The sequence below is a fragment of the Poecilia reticulata genome, chromosome 14, assembly GCF_904066995.2.
Source record: "Poecilia reticulata chromosome 14, P_reticulata-male-v2, whole genome shotgun sequence".
In the NCBI taxonomy this organism is placed as follows: domain Eukaryota; kingdom Metazoa; phylum Chordata; class Actinopteri; order Cyprinodontiformes; family Poeciliidae; genus Poecilia; species Poecilia reticulata.
In genome coordinates this window covers 19,659,792-19,679,163 of record NC_088843.1, presented here as the reverse complement: position 1 = coordinate 19,679,163, position 19,372 = coordinate 19,659,792, and the positions used below count along the sequence as shown (strand labels likewise).

General features: G+C 39.3%; 1 protein-coding gene across 7 annotated transcripts in view; it reads right to left on the bottom strand.

Moving 5' to 3' along the window:
* The window catches only part of LOC103476218 (protein turtle homolog B), a 90,111-nt gene that overhangs the window by 58,628 nt on the left and 12,111 nt on the right, over window positions 1–19,372 (bottom strand). For 6 of the 7 annotated variants that reach the window (XM_008428396.3, XM_081615255.1, XM_008428389.3 and 3 more), the window contains exon 2: window positions 2,518–2,709. The exons of the other annotated variant lie outside the window; for it this stretch is intronic. In XM_008428396.3, the coding sequence (XP_008426618.1) occupies window positions 2,518–2,709 (192 nt within the window). The remainder of the gene's footprint in view (window positions 1–2,517; window positions 2,710–19,372) is intronic. 7 annotated transcript variants of the gene reach the window in all.

Here is a 19,372-nt window from a genome sequence, read left to right as displayed (position 1 = left end):
TTCTCACAGGTAGTGATTCTGTATTTCAGACAGGTTCATTGCCAGCCACCTTCACTCCCTGAAGACATCTTGATGCTGTGCTTCATAGTGTGTGTGACGATATTCCAGGTCTATGCAAATCGTCTTTATTTCCAGCGATGTTCTAATCTGCAGCGTAACTCTTGCAGGTGAGACAGGAAGTGTTTGACATCTTTATCTGATACAGACAGTGGTGAATCAATCGGTGTGCTTTCAAACAGATCTGTAGATTGGAATCGCTTGTGTTAAAAGTAAAAATGTGTCTCATTGCAGATAAGGTCGACACTGCGGATAATTTGATGCAGACGTTATCGGGTTCACCTCCACATTGAGGTAAAACTGGACAATACTGGTAGATTAAGGAAACAGAAACCTTTTATGGGGTGTTTTTTTATTTTTATTCTTTATGCAGATGGTAAAAGTGACAAAAGAAATTAATTTGAAACTCAGCTGAACTCTTTTTAGAAAAGATACACCGACTTTCTGACCAATCACTGATCTTTAACAAGGCCGATCTGCCAATTCGGATTTGGCTGAAGTTTTATTTATATTTTTATTTTTTTGTCTTAAAAATAAAAATATAAAATATAAATATTAAAAATAATTGAAAGCAAAAGCAAAATTACACCATAAAATACTGTGCAGTTACTAAAACTAGCGTACTCCAAAGAAATGTGCAACTAAGTAGAATGATTTACAAAATGTACAAAATGCACATTTGTATTTGTGTAAGTGCAAAAATATATTTTTTAATATAATAAAATGAATAGTTTTTTGATTGTATTTTATTTTGTTGCCTTTTTGCCTTGTCCTCTAAGGTTAGCATGTTTCTGGGTAAACCCTGCATTTCAAGCACACATTCTTGGGTGTCAAACTCATTTCTGAATGTTCTTAAAGGGCCAGAATGTACTGATAAAACCCACTAAGCTGTTAAAATGCAAATAAATGACTGCATCAGTATTCAATAAGCATTTCTTACAATTAAATATTGAACATCTTTTCACACTGGTTAGTCCATCCAGGATTTTGTGGATGTTTGTGTTTTTCTTTGTTTGTTTGTTTTTTTACAATCAAAATCAAATCACAGACTTTGTGTAGAAATATTTGTAAGGATATTTTCACTAATGTATGATACTAAACGTAACTTTTATTACTCAGCATATCGATCACGGACTATAGCTTGACATCATGTAAGGCTGAGGCAGCAGTCACTTAAACCCAATGTTTTCAGCCAATTTTAAGAACGTAAAATTCAGGGGGAAAATGTGAGCATCTGTTGATATTCAGGAATTTTGCAGATTTGTGAAAAACTGGAGGAAGTAATTGATGTAATCTGGAGTCTAGAGGGCCACATAGAAAGCTACGGTGGGCCAGATTCGGCCCCTGGGCCTTGAGTTCGACACATGTGACATATATTTTGTTCAGGATGAACGTGAATATACTTCCACTTCTGCAAACACTGTTTAATGGAAAATGCTTCCTCACAACTGACTACAAAAGCAGGTATGCACTGCACTGGCTACCAATTTAAAATGATCAACAAACGGATCCTGTAGGAAAGTTATTTTTTATTTTATTTTCTAGGTGAGGGGGCTGCAGCTCACAACTGAAAACAATGCATGTTTATTAAACCCCAGAGAGATCGCCATTGAAATGCAAAGCATGACATCTACCAGCTACATCACTCTGTTACGTAATCTCATAATGCTTGGTATCTAGATAGCTGAAGTCCTGGTGGTTGCTGAATCCATCTCACACTCCTGAAATGGCAACTTATGTGCTCCAGTTTGACATGAATAGAAGCGTGATAAAACTCCCCGAGTCTAAGACATACAATCAGACCCCTACTGCACATAAATAATGTGGGATGGAAAGAGCTGCTGCCTCTTAAGGAAATGTCATCTCATTTATGCTGTCATAATTCACACAGGGGAGAGCAGAGCTGATCAGGCAGCTTGGACAAAATGCTTACATCAAAGCAAGGCAGAAAAAGAAGAGCGATATAAATATATCTAAATGCATATATAGTTTCTACGAATCGATATGGGTTCATTGTTGGCGTGCAGCGATTGCAGTTTTCTAACCGATCGCCAGTTTTTAAAAAACCCTATCTGCCAATCCAAATTTTAATTGACTTTTTAGGACAATTTTTGTTTGTCCTAAGAGTCACATAAGTAAATAAGGTTGGTGATTATATTGGTTTCTCGTGAACGCATTGGCCAATCGCTGGTCTCCCAAGACTAAAGAAATCACAGCTGATTTATCAGACTGGAAGCTTAATGCCCTTTCTTGAAGAAGTCTGTGAGCGCTGTCATAAATATATAGCTATAAATGAGTAAAAACATTAGTTGTATATAAAGAAAAGATCAATTTCTTTCATCCAGAAGAGAAAATATAAACACCAAAAATGTCTCTACTCCTATCACTTTGACTTAAGACGCTCCATTTTCCTTGTCTGTGCTAAAAAGGCATCGGCGTGACGATACTTTGGGCATTTACCAGCATATTCTGGGTCCACATGAGGAGGGTAGAAGCGAAAGTTGATGAAGAAAGGGATTGGCATTCCATACTTGAACCACTCCACCACATAGGGCTTTCCGTTCAGCGGGTGAGGCACGTCGCATCCCAATATGACGCTCTCTCCTGCGCGTGCCTTCACAAACTGGGGCTCCTCTCGCACTCCGTGGGCACCTGGGACACAAAGTGTACAAGTCAGACTAAACTTACCAAGATATGCATCAGTCTACTTATTGTCTGACCCACCATTCGAAGGGTAATTTTATGGATGCTTTTTTCAGGGATAGTGGCACAAATAATCCCTCGGAAAAAGACATTTCCCAATTCGTCTCTTCTCATCTATATCAAATGGTTTTATAAAATACTAAAAGTTCTTCTGCCCCACCAAATATATTAATGCCAAGCACAGTAAACACAAATATTCTTGACTACCAACCAGGTATGGTATTCTGTGGTTAGGATATCTTCTGTGATTCGATAGGAAATGCAGCGATTAGTTCAGATTAAAAGAGAAAAGAACGACGTTCCCCCCATGAAGAGAGTGATATAGTGAGAAATGCCACTTCACAAGTTCAGCAATCTGAGCAGCATGTGAGCAAGTGAGAAATTCATTGCAGAGGGGAGGATGTAGCAAGATCAGTAAGAGTAATTTAAACCACTTACGATGCCTCAACAGAAGCTCTTTCATCCTGTTTGTCTCCAAGAGCACGGAGAGGCGTCAGCAGAGAAGCAGTGTGGCGTAAATGTCTGGACATTCAGAAATACCTCGACCTTTGACCCTTTCTGAACAGAATTCACTCTGAACTGGGGTATGAAGCGCTGAACGTCCTCTCTCTGAATCTGAATCCTTCTATTGTTCCCATGCCAGTTCTAACATGGCTCAGCTTAAGGAATGAATGGTATCATCGTCCAAGTCAACGCATCTAATCAAGTGTCTCAGCAGCTGAAAGAATGTCCTTCAGAACCGAAAGAGTAAGACGGCAAACAGAACAAGAACTTTGTCATTTATCTCTCTATGAACTGAGACAGAAAGCGTCTCTGTGTGCCGCCTAGCAAAGCCTATGCAAAAATGTCAAACCGGATCAATCATTATGTTATTGACTACAGTGATGTTCCTTTTTTTATCCAGAACATTTTTCAAAAATGACTTCACTTGACTTCATCCCTGTTTCAGTCTGTAGCTCTAATACAGCGCTAAGGAAAAAAGCACCTAGTTCCTGACCAGAGGGACAGGTTGATCAATGAGACCGATAAATTCAGTTATCTGTTCTGTAATCCCTTTCGTCTCAATGTTTCCGCTAGCTCTCAGGATCTGCTGGGTCAACTTGTTCTCTCCTGTGAAAAGTTTAAAGGCTTCACAAAATTGGGGGTATTGAATGGGTCTCTTCAAAACAGAAAAGATCTCTCAGAGGTCTCTGAACGCAGTGAAGATACCTGCGGGCAACTCAAGACTTTTTGGGAAACAGTAAAGTCCCGTGAGAAAAAATTAAATTAAACTTACTGCAATGAATTTAAGACATTTTAAGGCCTTCATTTTAGATAAATTAATTTAAGAAGTGTAAAACAAAGCTACTTTTAAACCAGTGGAAACATGAGAACACATTCTTAAATATGCGCCATCAACCAAAACAACATCAAGCAACCAAAGTCAACAATCCCACTCTAACAAGGAAAAGGCAAAGCTAATTATCTAAAATTAATTTTTTCTCAACTTTTCCTGCGAAAAATTTGTGATCATTGTCACAAATGTTAGCACCGAGCCTTCACCACTATACGAGACCAAAACAAAGTATCTGAATGACTAAGAGCATGAAGGATAGGTCTAAAATGTGGTGCACAGCATTTTGGGTAACACAGCTTTTACCGTGGAAGTTAGTGGAAAATCTAACAGGAATTCAGAGGAACGCTAAACTACGAAGTAGGATTAAGTATAGTTACTTATTGGTTGAGAGATTCTACTTGCTTGTGAACAAGTTCAGCTGTTTGTTACTTTGGATTCGTCAGACATCCACAAGTATTTGTTGGAGGAGGATTCACTTGATTTGCGGATTTTCCTGTTGGGTTTTCTGTTATTTGAGGAAAATCCATCTATTCACAGATTAGAAAGAAAATATTTAGAAGAAAATGCAGTTGTGGTACTTAAGGGCCCACTGTAATGCAGAAACTATTCCTAACACCCCGCTGCTTTGTGACAAATATATTGGTCTTCAGAAGCTGTTGAAACATTTTTTGATTTGAAAAAGAGAACTGAAGGATTTCTGAATAGCTTAAATGAGCTTGACAGGTTAATCAACACAAAAAAGGAGAAGATGTTAGAGCAAGTCAATAAACATTATTCAAAATGGTTGAGAACTTTATAGAAAATAAGGTCAATAAGCAATGCTGTGCAATTACCATAGCAACTGTTACCAAAGCCTCTCCCCAAGTAACTCAGAGCCAATCCTTGGTTCAGTGCATCACCAAAGTGGATTTTGATGTGACGGGATGTAAAATTAGTTGTTTTTCTTTTTCCCCATCTGAACCAAAAAACGTTTATGAATATAAACCAGCTGCACCATCTTAAAGAACTTAGTATAAGTAGAACAGAAAAAGTATTTTTGAAGCAAAGAAGCTTCTCAAGAACAACAACAAAAAAACAAACTCAAAAGGTCCTCCGTGTCTCCGTGTTGCAATTAGTGTTTGTTCGTCATGGAGCAGCACCAAACAATTAAACTACTCTGATAATTAAATATCTATTGAAGCTGTGACCATAGACTCTCCAGTGCTCTGAGCTTTTGAAATACATCCTACAGCAGCAATACACAGGCATGAAAAGATACAGCATAGGCTTCCCTCAATGGAAGAAAACTGCTTTCATCATGCTACGATCAAAGTGTTTATTGCATAATTACTTCTTATTGTGAATGACCTCCCCACCCGTAAAACACTGGAGAAGGTTAATATCAACACAAAGCAACGTTTAGCTTTCTTAAAAAGAATATGAGAGAAATCCTATCAGAAAGATTAGGGTTCTGATATGATTCTGCTTTTGTAAAAAAAAAAAAAAAAAAAAGCTTGAAGAAGCAGATAGTAGATATAACTGAGCGATTTTTAATTTTTTTTTTCCCCCAGCTGTGATTTCTCACCCACCGTCACCTCACCCTCTCCCCCTCGCTCACACACACTAACACCGACATACGAACACACACTCGCGCTTCTTCGCGCTGTGCTACATGTTGATTGGCTGCTGGTGACATCATCAGACACTGCACAAAAACAGGCCCCCTTGGAAGGTATGACTTCACCGTTTGGACCTGGTGAGACGACGGGAACGCCCGGGAGAGCAGAGGGCTTAAAGATGAGAGGAAGGGTGCCCCCTACCCCCACTCGCCCCGCCCCACTGCCACCACAGCCTGGCAAACATTAAGGTTTAGCTCATTTACAATCAAAGACTCAGGGGAGGACACGGAGAAACCACTGAGGTGCACTGACTCACAAAACAGCGCCTGGAGTGTGTGTGTGTGTGTGTGTGTGTGTGTGTGTGTGTGTGTGTGTGTGTGTGTGTGTGTGTGTGTGTGTGTGTGTGTGTGTGTGTGTGTGTGTGTGTGTGTGTGTGTGTGTGCGTGCGTGCGTGCGTGTGTGTGTGTTTGCTGGTGGCTGATGCCAGGAGGACTGCTCACTTATGCAAGGTAGACCAAGCTTCACAGAGGCTTGTAACATAAACTGAGCTCAGCGACGGGAGGCGCGATTATGTCGGGTGAAAATGTTCGTTGTGGAAACTCTGGAGGCTCCAGAGCCCTTGGTTACATTCATGGATGGTGCCTAACTAGTAATATGCAATAATTAAAAATACATTAGACGATAACAAGGAGATAACACATGCCCTGCAGCTGCCAGATGTTTCATTAATATTTATGCAAATGCATAACTCCCTGCCATCAAAAGTACAAGAACGTTTTCTTTTACCTGACGCTGAGGACTGCAGCATTAGTACCGAGAATTTAGGGAATATTTAGGCGGCCTAAACGAAATGACCAAATACACTGTGGCTGTAATATACAGCCAAATACACTGTGAAAAGGCCTGTAAACATGGGATTTTATCAACTTTAAAAGTGGAGAAGCCTACTTCGTTACTAGCTAAATTCCAAAATTCAAGACAGCTTAAAAAAGTACATTAAAATTTCACTATTCTGTAATTAAGAATCACATGACATTGCTTTACTTTTACTACCTGCATCTTGACTGATCAGTTTTAAATTAAAGCAGAAACAGATATACTGGCTTTTGACGAAGATTGGACAAATTTCTGCTTCATCTGCCCTGATTGGAGAGCAGCCGGTTAAACACTGAAAAAGTCAATTTTTTTAGATAAGTAAATACATGGCACATAAAAATAGGTTTATAGTTGACACATTGAAGTGGCCATGAGCCAAAGGCACCTCTGAATTTGTTGTAACTCTGCACAGCTCACGCGCCGTCTTTCACTCAAACTGCACCAAAGTGCGCGTCACGAATAAAAGCCACCACACTGCTCGTTCACCATCCATGCAAACTTTAAAAAGCGTGACTGTAACTCGGCCTTAAGAGCCGCGAGCTCTAACCGATAACAACTTTCTTCATTGTGGCAATTGTTCGATCCTGAAGAAGACACTGTGTTCAGTATTGTTGGTGTATTTAAAAGTAAGTCAGACATACATCAGAAGTACAAGTGTCCTGGTTTGTAAGGTAAGTGGAGGATCGAAGCGCAGACAAGAGTGTGGCAGTTGTACAACGATTTAACGCAAAGTCCGAAACGTTTACAGGACGCCTCAGTAGAACGAGGAACACTGAAAGGAGACAAAGAGGCAGCGTGTGGACAGACAAAGAGGGAGACGCAAGAATCCAGCAGAGAACAATGACACACGGGAGAATATACAAACACGAGGCTGATTGAAGAGGACGAGGAAAAGCTGGAGAGAAACTACAGAGAAAGAAAAGGGCTTATGACCAAAACACAAGTTCAGATGAAAGTCAGTCCAGAACCGAGACAATAAGAAACTAATCAGTATTTTCTGCAACATCTTGACGCATTCATGCCTCATCGTGTCATCAAGCTTTGATATTGGTCAGCACCCCAAAACTAAAATGCATAAAGAGCTTGTTAAAAAAAAAGTGCTAAGCTAACGCTAATATCAGTCTGTTTTGGTACAACGTGTTAATAACTAACTCATAACCTGCAGATAAAACACAGTAAAGGTTGCTGTCATGTTTTATCAACTTAGAACATTGCTTTGAATGATTTTATGATGTTAATTAAACCAATTACACGCTTTCGATCACCAGTCCATTTTAAATCTGTTCAAGCTTTACTTGATAAACACTCCATTATTTTAAATATTACCTTCATTTTTTTATCTTTCATTTTAAGTGAAAATAGATGTCATGTCTACAGGCACAAGTAATGACAAGAAGAAACACGTTTTATCGTATGTACTTTTGTTGAAACTTAAATTTCCTCAGGTCCAGTTGCTAGCTTTTGTCCGGCTCCTGGTTTTATCCCTAGAAGTGTTTTTAACAGCGATGACTCGGCCCACTCTGCAAAGTGCAAATAAGGCTGAAATATAAATGACACGTTCACAGCAATTATTCATGACTACAGCAAGGTCAGCACATTATCATACCATTTATTATTCTTTCACCTGCTCCGAGTCTCTCTGTGTCTGATTTAAAAGTTAAACCTGTGTTATGGCACTAACAAAATGAGACCTTTGTAAAATTAATGGAGCCATTAATAACGCTGAGATCCAACCAGCACAGATAGTGGGAGAAGGAGCCGGGTTCTGATGGCTGTGCAGGTGGCAGCTTTCTGAACCACATTTGAAATACGACAGTTTCAAATGTCAGCGTCAAGTGTCCAAAACTGCACATTTGTAAGCTGGATTTGATAACAGTGTTCACTCCAGTGGACAGCTATCTAAGAGCCATTTCCTTGTGCTTCTTGTGGATTTTTATGTTATAAATGCACACAGACCCCTGAAGTGGACACTAATGCATCATAAAATACACCATCAACTACTGGCCATCAGCTGCAAATGCAAGAAATGATTTTTGTTAAATCCAATATGGCCGACAGACAAAAAAGCATGCTAACAGACTCGGTCCCTCCTTCTACTGTAGACGACTCTTGCAGGTAAAAAACAAAAATATTGTGCCATCAGATCACCCCTAAAAAACAATACTACTGATGTATTTTTGAAATAACAACTTTGTATTTGGAGAAAATTACAATTGATCACCTAAAAGAATTAAATAAAAAATATTTTATTTTTTACTTTTTTTTTTTTACGTATTTTTATGCCTTAAGAAAATAAAAACAAATTTTGGAGAAAAAAAATCTGACAGAAATGATCATAATTCATGCATGAAAGGGTTAAAGTTTGTTTTGAGAAATGTCATCCAACAAATTAATAGAAAAAAAAGAAAACTATAAAAGAATGATCAGCCCCCTTTTCGATCCTGAATAGATAAGGTGCTACAAACAATAGATGGTGAAGAAAAACAAAAAATAAAATAAAAAAGATTTTTTGATTCAGCTGTTGCTTCTGCGGACGAATTTTGAGCTGCAGAACCGAATCACCAGAACAGGCCATGAAGAGCTTTTATAGCCTTATCAACATCAGACAGAATAGCAATTCATATGAATCAAACTGTTCTTCAAATCAACTCAGAAAGACAAAATATGCAGCAACTTGAAAGTTCAACATTTTGTCATTTCTCAATCTGTAACCCTCAGATCCTCCAGCGTGGCTTGAACCCCTTAACGCTACGACGGGGTGGGAGACTTGACCTAATTCCGAGTCTCTTGCTCTCATGCAAGAGTTGCTCATTACTTGGAATTCAAAGTGTATCTTTCCAGGGTGCGGTAGCATCTGATCCTCCTTCTGTACGAGGAGCGGAGCAGAGAGGCATCGTGCTGCAGCAGGCGGAATATATTACCGTCAGACAAAGTGAAAAATTATTCAATTGTAGAAAAAAACATATTTACTAGCTCAAATCTGCGTGAAGAGAAAGATTAGCCAGTTACCCCATAACGCAGCCATTAGCAAAATCTTAATTAATCAGCTTCTTCTTCATGACCTACTTCTGCTGGAGATGAAGCTAATCATCTGTGACCTGACGTTCCTAAATCAAGACTCTGATTTTAGCATTGTTGCTAACATGCTGTTCAGAGACCATTTATTCAACTTTAGGAGCTGTGAGGTTCTTGAAACTGAGGTTCTGAAATTTTCCACATCACTCCACAGATTTGGACCTCAGCTAGATGATCCAGCTGGTGAGGGGTCAAGATTAAAACTACAGCGGAGAGGAGAAGCTCTAAGGTTATGGTGAAGCACAATGGCATTAGGGGGGAGTTATGTGAAAGTAACTGACTGCCTATTATATGGTAAAAACAGATTTGGTGTTTACAAGAATACAGCTAGAGTTTAGGTTTACTGCCCAAGCCTTACCCAAACCCACCCGAAGCGTACTGCGTGCACACACAGCCTCACCCTGCTCCGCTCCATTCAGTCACACATCCCAGATGATTTGCACTCGACTCACGATACGGTAACAACAGGCAGCAAAATGGAGCTGGAGGATGTTAAACAAAACAAACAGGAGACACTTTGCTAATTTAAAGGGTGGTCTAAAAACAAACGCAGCAAAATCTTAAAACGATACGTCGGGCTTACTTGGGACTCAATTAATGTTAATTAGTCGGGTAGGAGTAGACTTGTAGACAATTCCTACAGGCTCGGGCCGGATCGGGTTGGATTTTTGAGGCCCGATCTAAACAATAAATACAAGTATGAGACAGTACAAGTCTCTGTGTAAATGTGGATGAAGGGCAGGAAAGTTGTGGGGCTTTATTAGAAGTAATATAAAAACCAGAACTACCTTTAAATCTGTAAAGGGAGCTAAAGATTAGGGTGCTGGCAAGGAGGCCTTCCAATCTCAAAGAGTCCAAAGATACATCAACAAAATACCAGCCGGAGCACAGATAAACTTGAATAAACTTGTCATCAATCACCGAGAGGTATTATGTGTTTTCCAGGCACACGGAGGCGTTTTATAGCACCATCAATTAACTGTCACCTTCAGTTCTTATGAAAATGTTGTAAATATCAAAAATAGCATAACTGAATACAAGTGTTGCTCCAACAAAAGTGATGATTCGTTTAATCTGAATTTCTAAGAAGTTGCCTACTAGCTATTAACTTTGCGCAAAATGAAAGGAAATCTGATTCTTATATGTTGTTGATTATGCTTTTCAGTTCTTTATTATAAAAAACCTCATTTTAATTTTAATTTTATTTCTAAAATTGTATTTTTCTTGGTATTTTAAATATACGTGGCGGGCTGTCACTGATGCCAGGACCTTAAAACGCTGACGCCATGGTAACAAACCGTCATGACCTTTGTGCTCGTGTTTTCTGAGAACTACCTCTGATAGATAATGAGGAATTCCCTGGATTCTTGATCTGCCCCTGAAGACTTCATACTGGACCGACTGCATGACAATGAGGGGAAAAAAAGACAGAATAAGGATTTCCTTTGCAAGGTCTTGATGAAGAATGCTTTAGATGAGCACGATGGAGGGCCAAACGGCGGCAACTCTGTTTCTGCCTGCAGTGAAGGGTGTTTTGGGGATTTTATGCTAACGATGGTAGCAGCGATGGAAAAATATCTGGAGTTAGACAATCTGAGCAAATAACCACTGTTGCACCAATTGAGATATAATATTTCTAAGCTGTTTCTGGAACATGTCACCGTAAAGAAATGAAATAGCTAAACTTCACCGGACTGCAGCATCAAACGTCCTCTTCCCAGAAACTTATATGGGGACTTCATAGGTAATTGTTGGAGTAGAATTTTGTTCATAAGTGAGCATTTGAGTTTGCCCACTTCCCCAATTTATCCTGCCTCTTTGGAGAACATGGGCAGGTTGTCTTTTTTTTTTCAGCCAGTTTGATCTTCCAAACCTCAGTCCAGCAATGGAGTGATGTTGCAGCTCTTGAAGTCTTGTTTTTATTATGAAAAGCTAAACTCTCTGGTGTGCATGACGCATTACTGAACAAGAGAATAAGGTCTGATTCATTACAAAACCTTTTTTTTTAAGGATTCTCCTTTCACTGATTCCATCTGAAGGCAGGTGGGTTTATCACAGCTCAGGCTTTCTATGACACACTTCCTTTGATGAGCCCGTTTCTGTGTAAATATCAGCTTAGAGGAATGTGTAGAGATGCACTAAATCCCCACTGGACTCTCTGATCTGCCTCGGTGCTGCTCATATGGTCCTTCAATAACCTTTTATTCCAGTTTGTGTCCAATATTTGATTCTGGATGCAGCATCTGTCAGAGAATGATGCTTTTCTATAAAAATTTTCCTGATACAGGTAACATGATGCAATTTAATTTTTTTGTAAAATCATTCTAATTGTGTAGATACACTTGAAAACACATTATGCAGTTTGGTTTGATGGAATTAGTCTTTCATCCAGACTGATATAAGATTTGGTGGTTTACTTCGTTTATGTCCTCTAACCCCTTGAACTCTGAACCTCAGGTTTATTTGAATGGAGAAGATCTTTGAAATCTAAGTATCAACACCTATATTACTGAGAATTATTAAATTAAGACAGAAAACTGAATATTTTAAGAAAAAAAACATCTGCCTAGAAGATGTATTTTGTGATGTGAAAGTGCAAGTGTAATCCAAAACATTTAGCAAATCACAGTACGGGGGATCTGACCATACACTGTGCCAAAATGCAAAAAAAGGCAAAGCACAGACGTTTTGTAGTGGTATTATTTCAAGTCCAGTCCTCGAGAGCTGCCACCCTGAAACTTTTACATCCACTCACTCCATCTAATAATCGTTTTGCGAGAAAATAAGAGTCAAAGTACCGCAAACAAAAAGCCCCCTGCTCACTCTGTGCTTGGTAATCAGACTTTATAAACAACATGTGGCAGTTTCTCAGGAGCTAATAGCATCTGGCTCTGATGGATCACGTAGCCAACATCATTCACTCACAACAAGGGAAATGCATTTCCTCTAAAGCGAGAAAATATGGCGTCATAATTTTCTACACGGCGTCCAGGAGACCCGAAAGAGCCAAAAAAACAGACAGGAATCACTTCAGTGTGACGCAGAAACAATGGATTACAGGAGAGGAAGTATTTACTCTAACACAGATGATGACCACGAAACGGCAACAGTAGGGATACATTTCATTAGGACTAAACAGGAGCACTCTATCTTCTGCACTTGAAGCACTTGTACCTTGTACTTATACCTGATGTCTTAATTTTGCCTTGAAGTGTCTTTTGAGGACAGCAAAGTGTTTTTGAGCCTCTTACCTCCTGCTGATCAGCTGGAATTTAGGTCAGATGGCGGATCAGTGGACACTCGAGTTCAGGAATCCCCACAAAGGAGCGTGGATGATTCAGAGGCTGCAGAGGAGTTTTTACGTTCATTAAACTGATGATTGAACGAGCCTCGTTTTCGTCAAATGGGGCTTTGAGCCTTTAATGGTCTTCTACCTGCATAGTGAATGAAGTCACTGTGTTGTTTCGCCATGTGTGTGTTTACACTCATCGCATAAATCAAACGCATAGTTAGAATCTTGATGTGACGGACTTATTAACACAGGTGGACGATATGGACTGAAAGCTGTATCGTTATAAAATGCAGTATTCCTCGGGTTAACAATAAATGACGATTAAAAACAACCTACACCTTTTTTATTTTCAGTCACAGCAATCAAAGAGTGACAGCAGATTTTAGATCCATGGTGTAAATAGGTGTAAATATACTGACATACACATTTGCAGCATCTAGCGGATGTTCCCAGTCAGCAAACAATGCTTTTTGTTTTTCACGAAGACAGATACTTTGTCAGAAATCAGATGTTTGCCTAATGTTTTACCTTCACTTTTCAGAAGCGGGGGGGAAGAAATGCAGCAATGAAGAATAAAAACACTAAATCAGCAAATGATGTCACCTCATCTACATAAACACATGTCTCGGTCTAACCGAACATTTGTTTGGTGTAAAAAAAAACAACCGCTGGAGCCTGATATAAAAAAAATGTTTTTTAGTAGTAATGTGTGTGCAACAAAAGAAAAGAAACTTGGCAGATATGTTTTAGGGGTAGCTTCGCTGTGATAATCTGACACAGAACATTATGTGTAATTAACCCAGAAGTTACAAACTATCAGACCTGGAGCATTGTATCTAATAATAACTATCTAACCTTGATTTCAAATCGACCAAAAATAAACAGAACAGTTTTTTGTTTTCCCCACAATTGAGCTGCTTTATCAGAGGTGCAGCACTGTGTCGATCAATATCAATGACAACTCGTCATTATTTGAAGAGTGATATTTATTATACAGGACAACAGTGACAATGTTTTACATTAATTGATTGCGCAGTATGCATATTGTTTCTGGTTTTATTTAAAAGAAAATACAAGTTGGATCCCAACAGTTTCTGTTTATTTTCAGTATAAATGATAAAAGTCTGTAGGTTTTGTGCCAAAGACTTAAGGATAAAATTGCAGGGCAGGAAAAACTTTGAGGTTTTGAATAAAATGCCACATTCATTGATTTCATTCAGGATTTGTTTAATCCTTGTATAAAAACTTAGAAATGAGGTCAACGGAAAGAAAGGTGCCAACCTTATTGCAGAAATGACTAAACATGCGCCTCCCCGGGTGAGATTACTGAGTAGAATTCCTACAAAATGCAGGAGATAAATGCTGTTTTTCTCTGCAGAATGATGTTAGTGTAAGCAGCTTTCAGTAAAACCAGGATGTTACCCTAATTATGTCTTTATTTAAATATGACAACTCTATCCTGCATCAAGAGGATACGCACACACACACTTCCTATTCCCATCTCTCCAAAAGTCTCTAATATTTCTGCTCACCTCTGCAATCTCTACATTAATCACATGCTAAACCATGCATTCTCCACATATTAGCTTTTAACAGTTTCAGTGAATTACTAAACCTCTTCGCTGCAGATCTCATGTCTGTCTAATACCTTTTGCCTGGACGACATTGACATGACCTTCTGAACGGAGGATTAAGAACAGTTCATGTCAGCAGAATGCAAGGTAAGTTGTTACCCGACACCTTGAAGCCATCCATAGAGGCCGCCATGTTGATCAGTCAGCATGATCCTTAGGGGGCGATCAAGCACTATGGAGAAAATGTACCAAATGTGTTGGGAGTAAAGACGCTTTATGGCTGTTTGACATAATCCAAGTACATTGTCGCTATTTTTATTATTAAGTCATTCCTCTCAACACTGAACACAGAAGCAATTTACTGGTGCAAACATGAAGAACCGCAGAGGTAATTTTTATCATTTCCCTAGTGAAATTATATTGTATTTAGAGCTGGGGCTTCACACATTAATTTTGATTAATTAACTGAATAGATTTTAATGGATTGAAAATTTTAATGCAATGAATCACTTTTTTATTTTGTTTTTACATACGAAAGTCCCAAGTCGGAACCTTCGTATTTGTTTCTGGTACACCCATAAGTAGCGACGCCCGCGAAGAACTGATGAATGACCGCGGATCAGACAAGACACTGGAGAAGGCAGTAGCTGTCTTCTCCAGCAGTTAGCGTATTAGCAAAGCTGTTCAAGCATAAAATAGCATCCCAATGCCAAACATGTTGCAGCAGCGCCAACGTTCTCCACGCTAACATCAGAATCCCCAGTCCACTTTCCCTGAAACACCTGAAAACTGAATGAGTATCACAGCACTTTGCACCAATTTGATGGTTGAATGGCATGAATAACAGATTTAAAACAATAAATGTCTTTGTTGTTGAGCTCGTGTGTCTATTTTTGCAATAATTTAGAAGCAATAAGGGATTCTGAATTTTTATTTTATTTTTATATTCATCTAAATCAAGTCCCATCACTAGTTGTGGTATTTTGTAGAAGCATTAATAACGCTTTACGTCTTTCTCATCATGTCAAGTTACCACAAACCTCATTATAATTTACTCGAAATTTATGTGACAGACCAACACAAAGAAGGGCCTAAATGTGAAGTGGAAGGAGAAGAGTGCATGGTGTGTCAAAAATTTCATAAATTACTCAGTACCCCTTTTTCTGATACCCTTAAGCAAAATCCAGAGTAACAACTCTGAACCTCTCAAAGCATGATTGTTCTCCTAAACTCAGAGGCTAGTAGCACAGAGCACTAATCAGCAACCTGGAGCAGCTGCAGAAAGTCAAAGCTAAGCATCTGCTTCGTTATTAATTGTAGACTCCATAAATCTAGCCTTTATCGATGAGTCGCAAGAACAAGCTCTTTGCTGAAACAAAGCTAAAACTACTACACTTTTTAAGTGGAAATGTAAACACGTGTAGCTTGAAATTTCCACCATGTCTTGCACATTGGGCAGGATAAGTTCTTAATTACTGGTCCACAGAAGGAATTTTCTTCCGATTTTTAAGCTTCGCCAACATGTTGCGACGCCAGCAAGAACCCCTTCACGACGGGAGTCGGGATGTTAAGCTTAAAACTTGAGTTTAATTTAAAACAGCACAGATGAGGCTATGATCCGATATATTAAGGCTCAATCCCATGAATGATTAATGGGAGTGGAGAGTCTGCATGTAGGAAGCTGACTGTGCTGCATCACTGGGCCAGGCTGTAAAATGAGACTGGAGAGAAAGCCAGCCAGCTTGGAGAAGTGGGCTGAGAAGAAGGAGAGGGGAGGGAAGGGAGTAGGCGTATGGAGTACAGTAGTGAGAGGATGTATATAAAACCCCACAGGGAAACCAAGATGTATGTTAGCAGGAAGTCAATATCAAAACCAAACTGCTGCACTGAAAACCTTCTGAAAGAAAACGATTTCAGTCACCCTACATCTGAAAGTACCACTACCAGGACAGGCAGCACCAGAAACATTATAAAATCTGTGTCCTTTAAAGACTAGAGACTCTAAGCAGATCAGGAAAACACTGACAAATTACAGCAAGCAGAGACTTTCCTTTGAGAACAATGGATATGTCTGACTGCAGAAACAATCTGGAGGCCGAATCCATTAGCGTTATCCACAAACAGCATCTGCATTATTGCATTGTCATAGTAACAATGTGACAAGGCGGATAAATATAACAGGCTTATGAAAGACCACGATCCTGACACTGAGTGGATGAGTGGCCTTAAGATGGAGCAAAGTAGGAGGTTCAACTGAACGATAAACAAAAGGTTTTGGTCCAAAGATGGAGCTTGGAGCCTTATTAAAGTCTCTGTGTTCTTGAAGAGTGGCTAACATAAACTTTCCTAAAGCAGCAATTGACAGAGAGTGGTTACCACAATAAACTCAAAGAAGCTTTGAGAGGGACAAAGAAAGATGTGAAGGTTTCTGATATTTTAGAATACTCTAGGAAATGTTAGATATGTCTCACTCAGGGAAATGTGTTGGGTTTGCCTGTGACAGAAACATCCAGTAGGATTAGTTTAGTCCAAGAGACACATGTCATGTAGTCAGATGAGGTTACATTTGGATATGATGGGATGAAGGGTTATTGGTCTGAAATGAGAAAACCCATCCGAGCTGTCCAGAGTGAAAGTTGTAAAACCCGCTAACAGTATCTGTGGCGGTTTGTGAGTCCATTAGTGTCCGTGCCAGGGCTGCCTTTCATATGTTTGGATGTTAGAAGAGTCATCTATTCTTAAAAGGTCCAAGGTTATTTCAGCCGGACACGGCTGGATTAGGAAAATTCTTTGGATAGCGATGTAGCCTCAACCTGACAATAGAATAAAAATATGTGAGGCGCTCAGGCCCAGAGAGATGTCTGGAAAAACTCCAATCATTCCACAGGACTAATTAAACAAAGGATGTGCTTCTCTCATCTTTTACCTGCCAAGCATAACTGTTCCTACAGGCTGATATAGAAACCCTGAGTAATTACTGACATCAGACTGAGGTTTCTTTGACAAAGATGAATTCGGTCTTTGAATTAGACCATATGGTGCAGCGTATGGTGTCACAGGACACTAGATGAGATATAAAGGCTCAAAGTCTTCGTTCAAGACATTGTTTAAATTAAATTAAATTATATTATATTATTCTCAGTACTTGGAAAAATCTGAAGTGAGTAAGTAGAAAAATGCTGGAGTCATGCTTGACTTAATTGTGGAATGTGAAAGGTCTGTGGAGCGTGTATAAAAACATTCCACCAAATGTCAAGGCAAAACTGTTCAACCGTATCTCAGTGATAAAGAACAAGTTCGTACTTCAGCTGTTCTGATGCTTGTTTACACACTTTGAAAATCATCCAGTCCATACAAACTAGGCCTGAACAGGATGTAAAGTCTCTCAGTGGGGAAATTTACCAGCAGCAACAAGCAAATATTCAGAGGATCTGTCGATCACCAACATTGTCTGGATGTTTACTGTAACGATTCAGTCACTGTGTGAAAAAAATGTTTGTTTGTTATGATTTTATTTAATCAGTTTTTATATCTTTAAAATGTGCATCCCAGTTGTTATTTTTCACAAAATCTCTTTTTGTCTCGTTAGACGGGGCAGTTCAGTGACCGTCGGCTGAACATTTGCTGGATGTTTCCTAGATGTTAGCTGACCATCCAGAGACGACGTCCACCGAACAGTTAGTGGCGTTTCATTTTGACGTTCAGCAAACACTGGCTGCAAACATTCACTGGATGCTCAACGTAACCAACCAACGTAAAAACCAACCAACGTAAAAACCAAAAAAAAAAAAACAATAACTGTATGTTGGAGTAAGACTGTACAGTTTTAACTTCTAGGGGGACGGGACAGTCTGACATCACAACATATGTCTTGTCAACAATATTTTCCACTATCCTGGCAAACCCAGCAGCAGACGAGTTCACTGAACCAAAGTGGAGGTTAAGGGTTGCCAGTTGACGGTTAGTCACTGCTCCTTAGGCCAAATATCAGGCTGGTTGGCATCTAAAGGTTGTATGAAGTGTTTCGTTTGCCCCCAGTAACAGTAATGCTACTTTAAGAGTAGCGTTACTGTTACTGGTGCAAAATTCAACATCCAGAACAATACAATATTTTCTTCTTTTTAAGGAAAGAAGCATTAGCAATGACAGATTTTTCTTCTTTAATAAAATAACACTGTTATGCAAGGAAATATGAACATGACGGGTCAAGATGAATAAAGAAAGAGATAAATAGATTATAAATAAATTACAGTTGGACAGGAAAAACAGCAGACATGTATGGAGGAAGTCTCCAGAGATCCCCTGTGAATACACCAGGGTGTTGTGTTTACAACATGGGAACAACTCCGCAGATGACATCATGTCAAGGATCAGCAGGTAACACTGCTTGAACATCAGCGGGGACAGCAGAGACTCACAACCAACAAACCAATATGTTTGGGTATATTCTGTACCAGGTCATTTCTTCTTCGCTCCATTTGACAGCCATAAAGCCACTGAGTTATAAATTGGTCTCCCGACCTGTAAACCCACAAAGTAATCCCACTTAAACAAGAGAACACCTAACGTATAAAAAGCTATTACAGACAATCAGCTTTTCTGGCTCGGCCTGCAGTACTGTAGGCTTTAAGTTTCTACTGAAATCAGTCTGATTCAGGGTCAGGAAGAGAGATGCAGACACATTGCTTTATTATTTCCTCACGGTGGCTGTACACTGTTTGACTGATGGGATTATGTAACCATGAGGAGACGTCTGTTTCCAAAGCAGACACATGAGATGAGCTGGACTGGAACAACTCAAAGGTGGAAGGAGAGTGAGCACTGAACATTGTGATTTCTATTATTCTAGAAGGATGTAAAC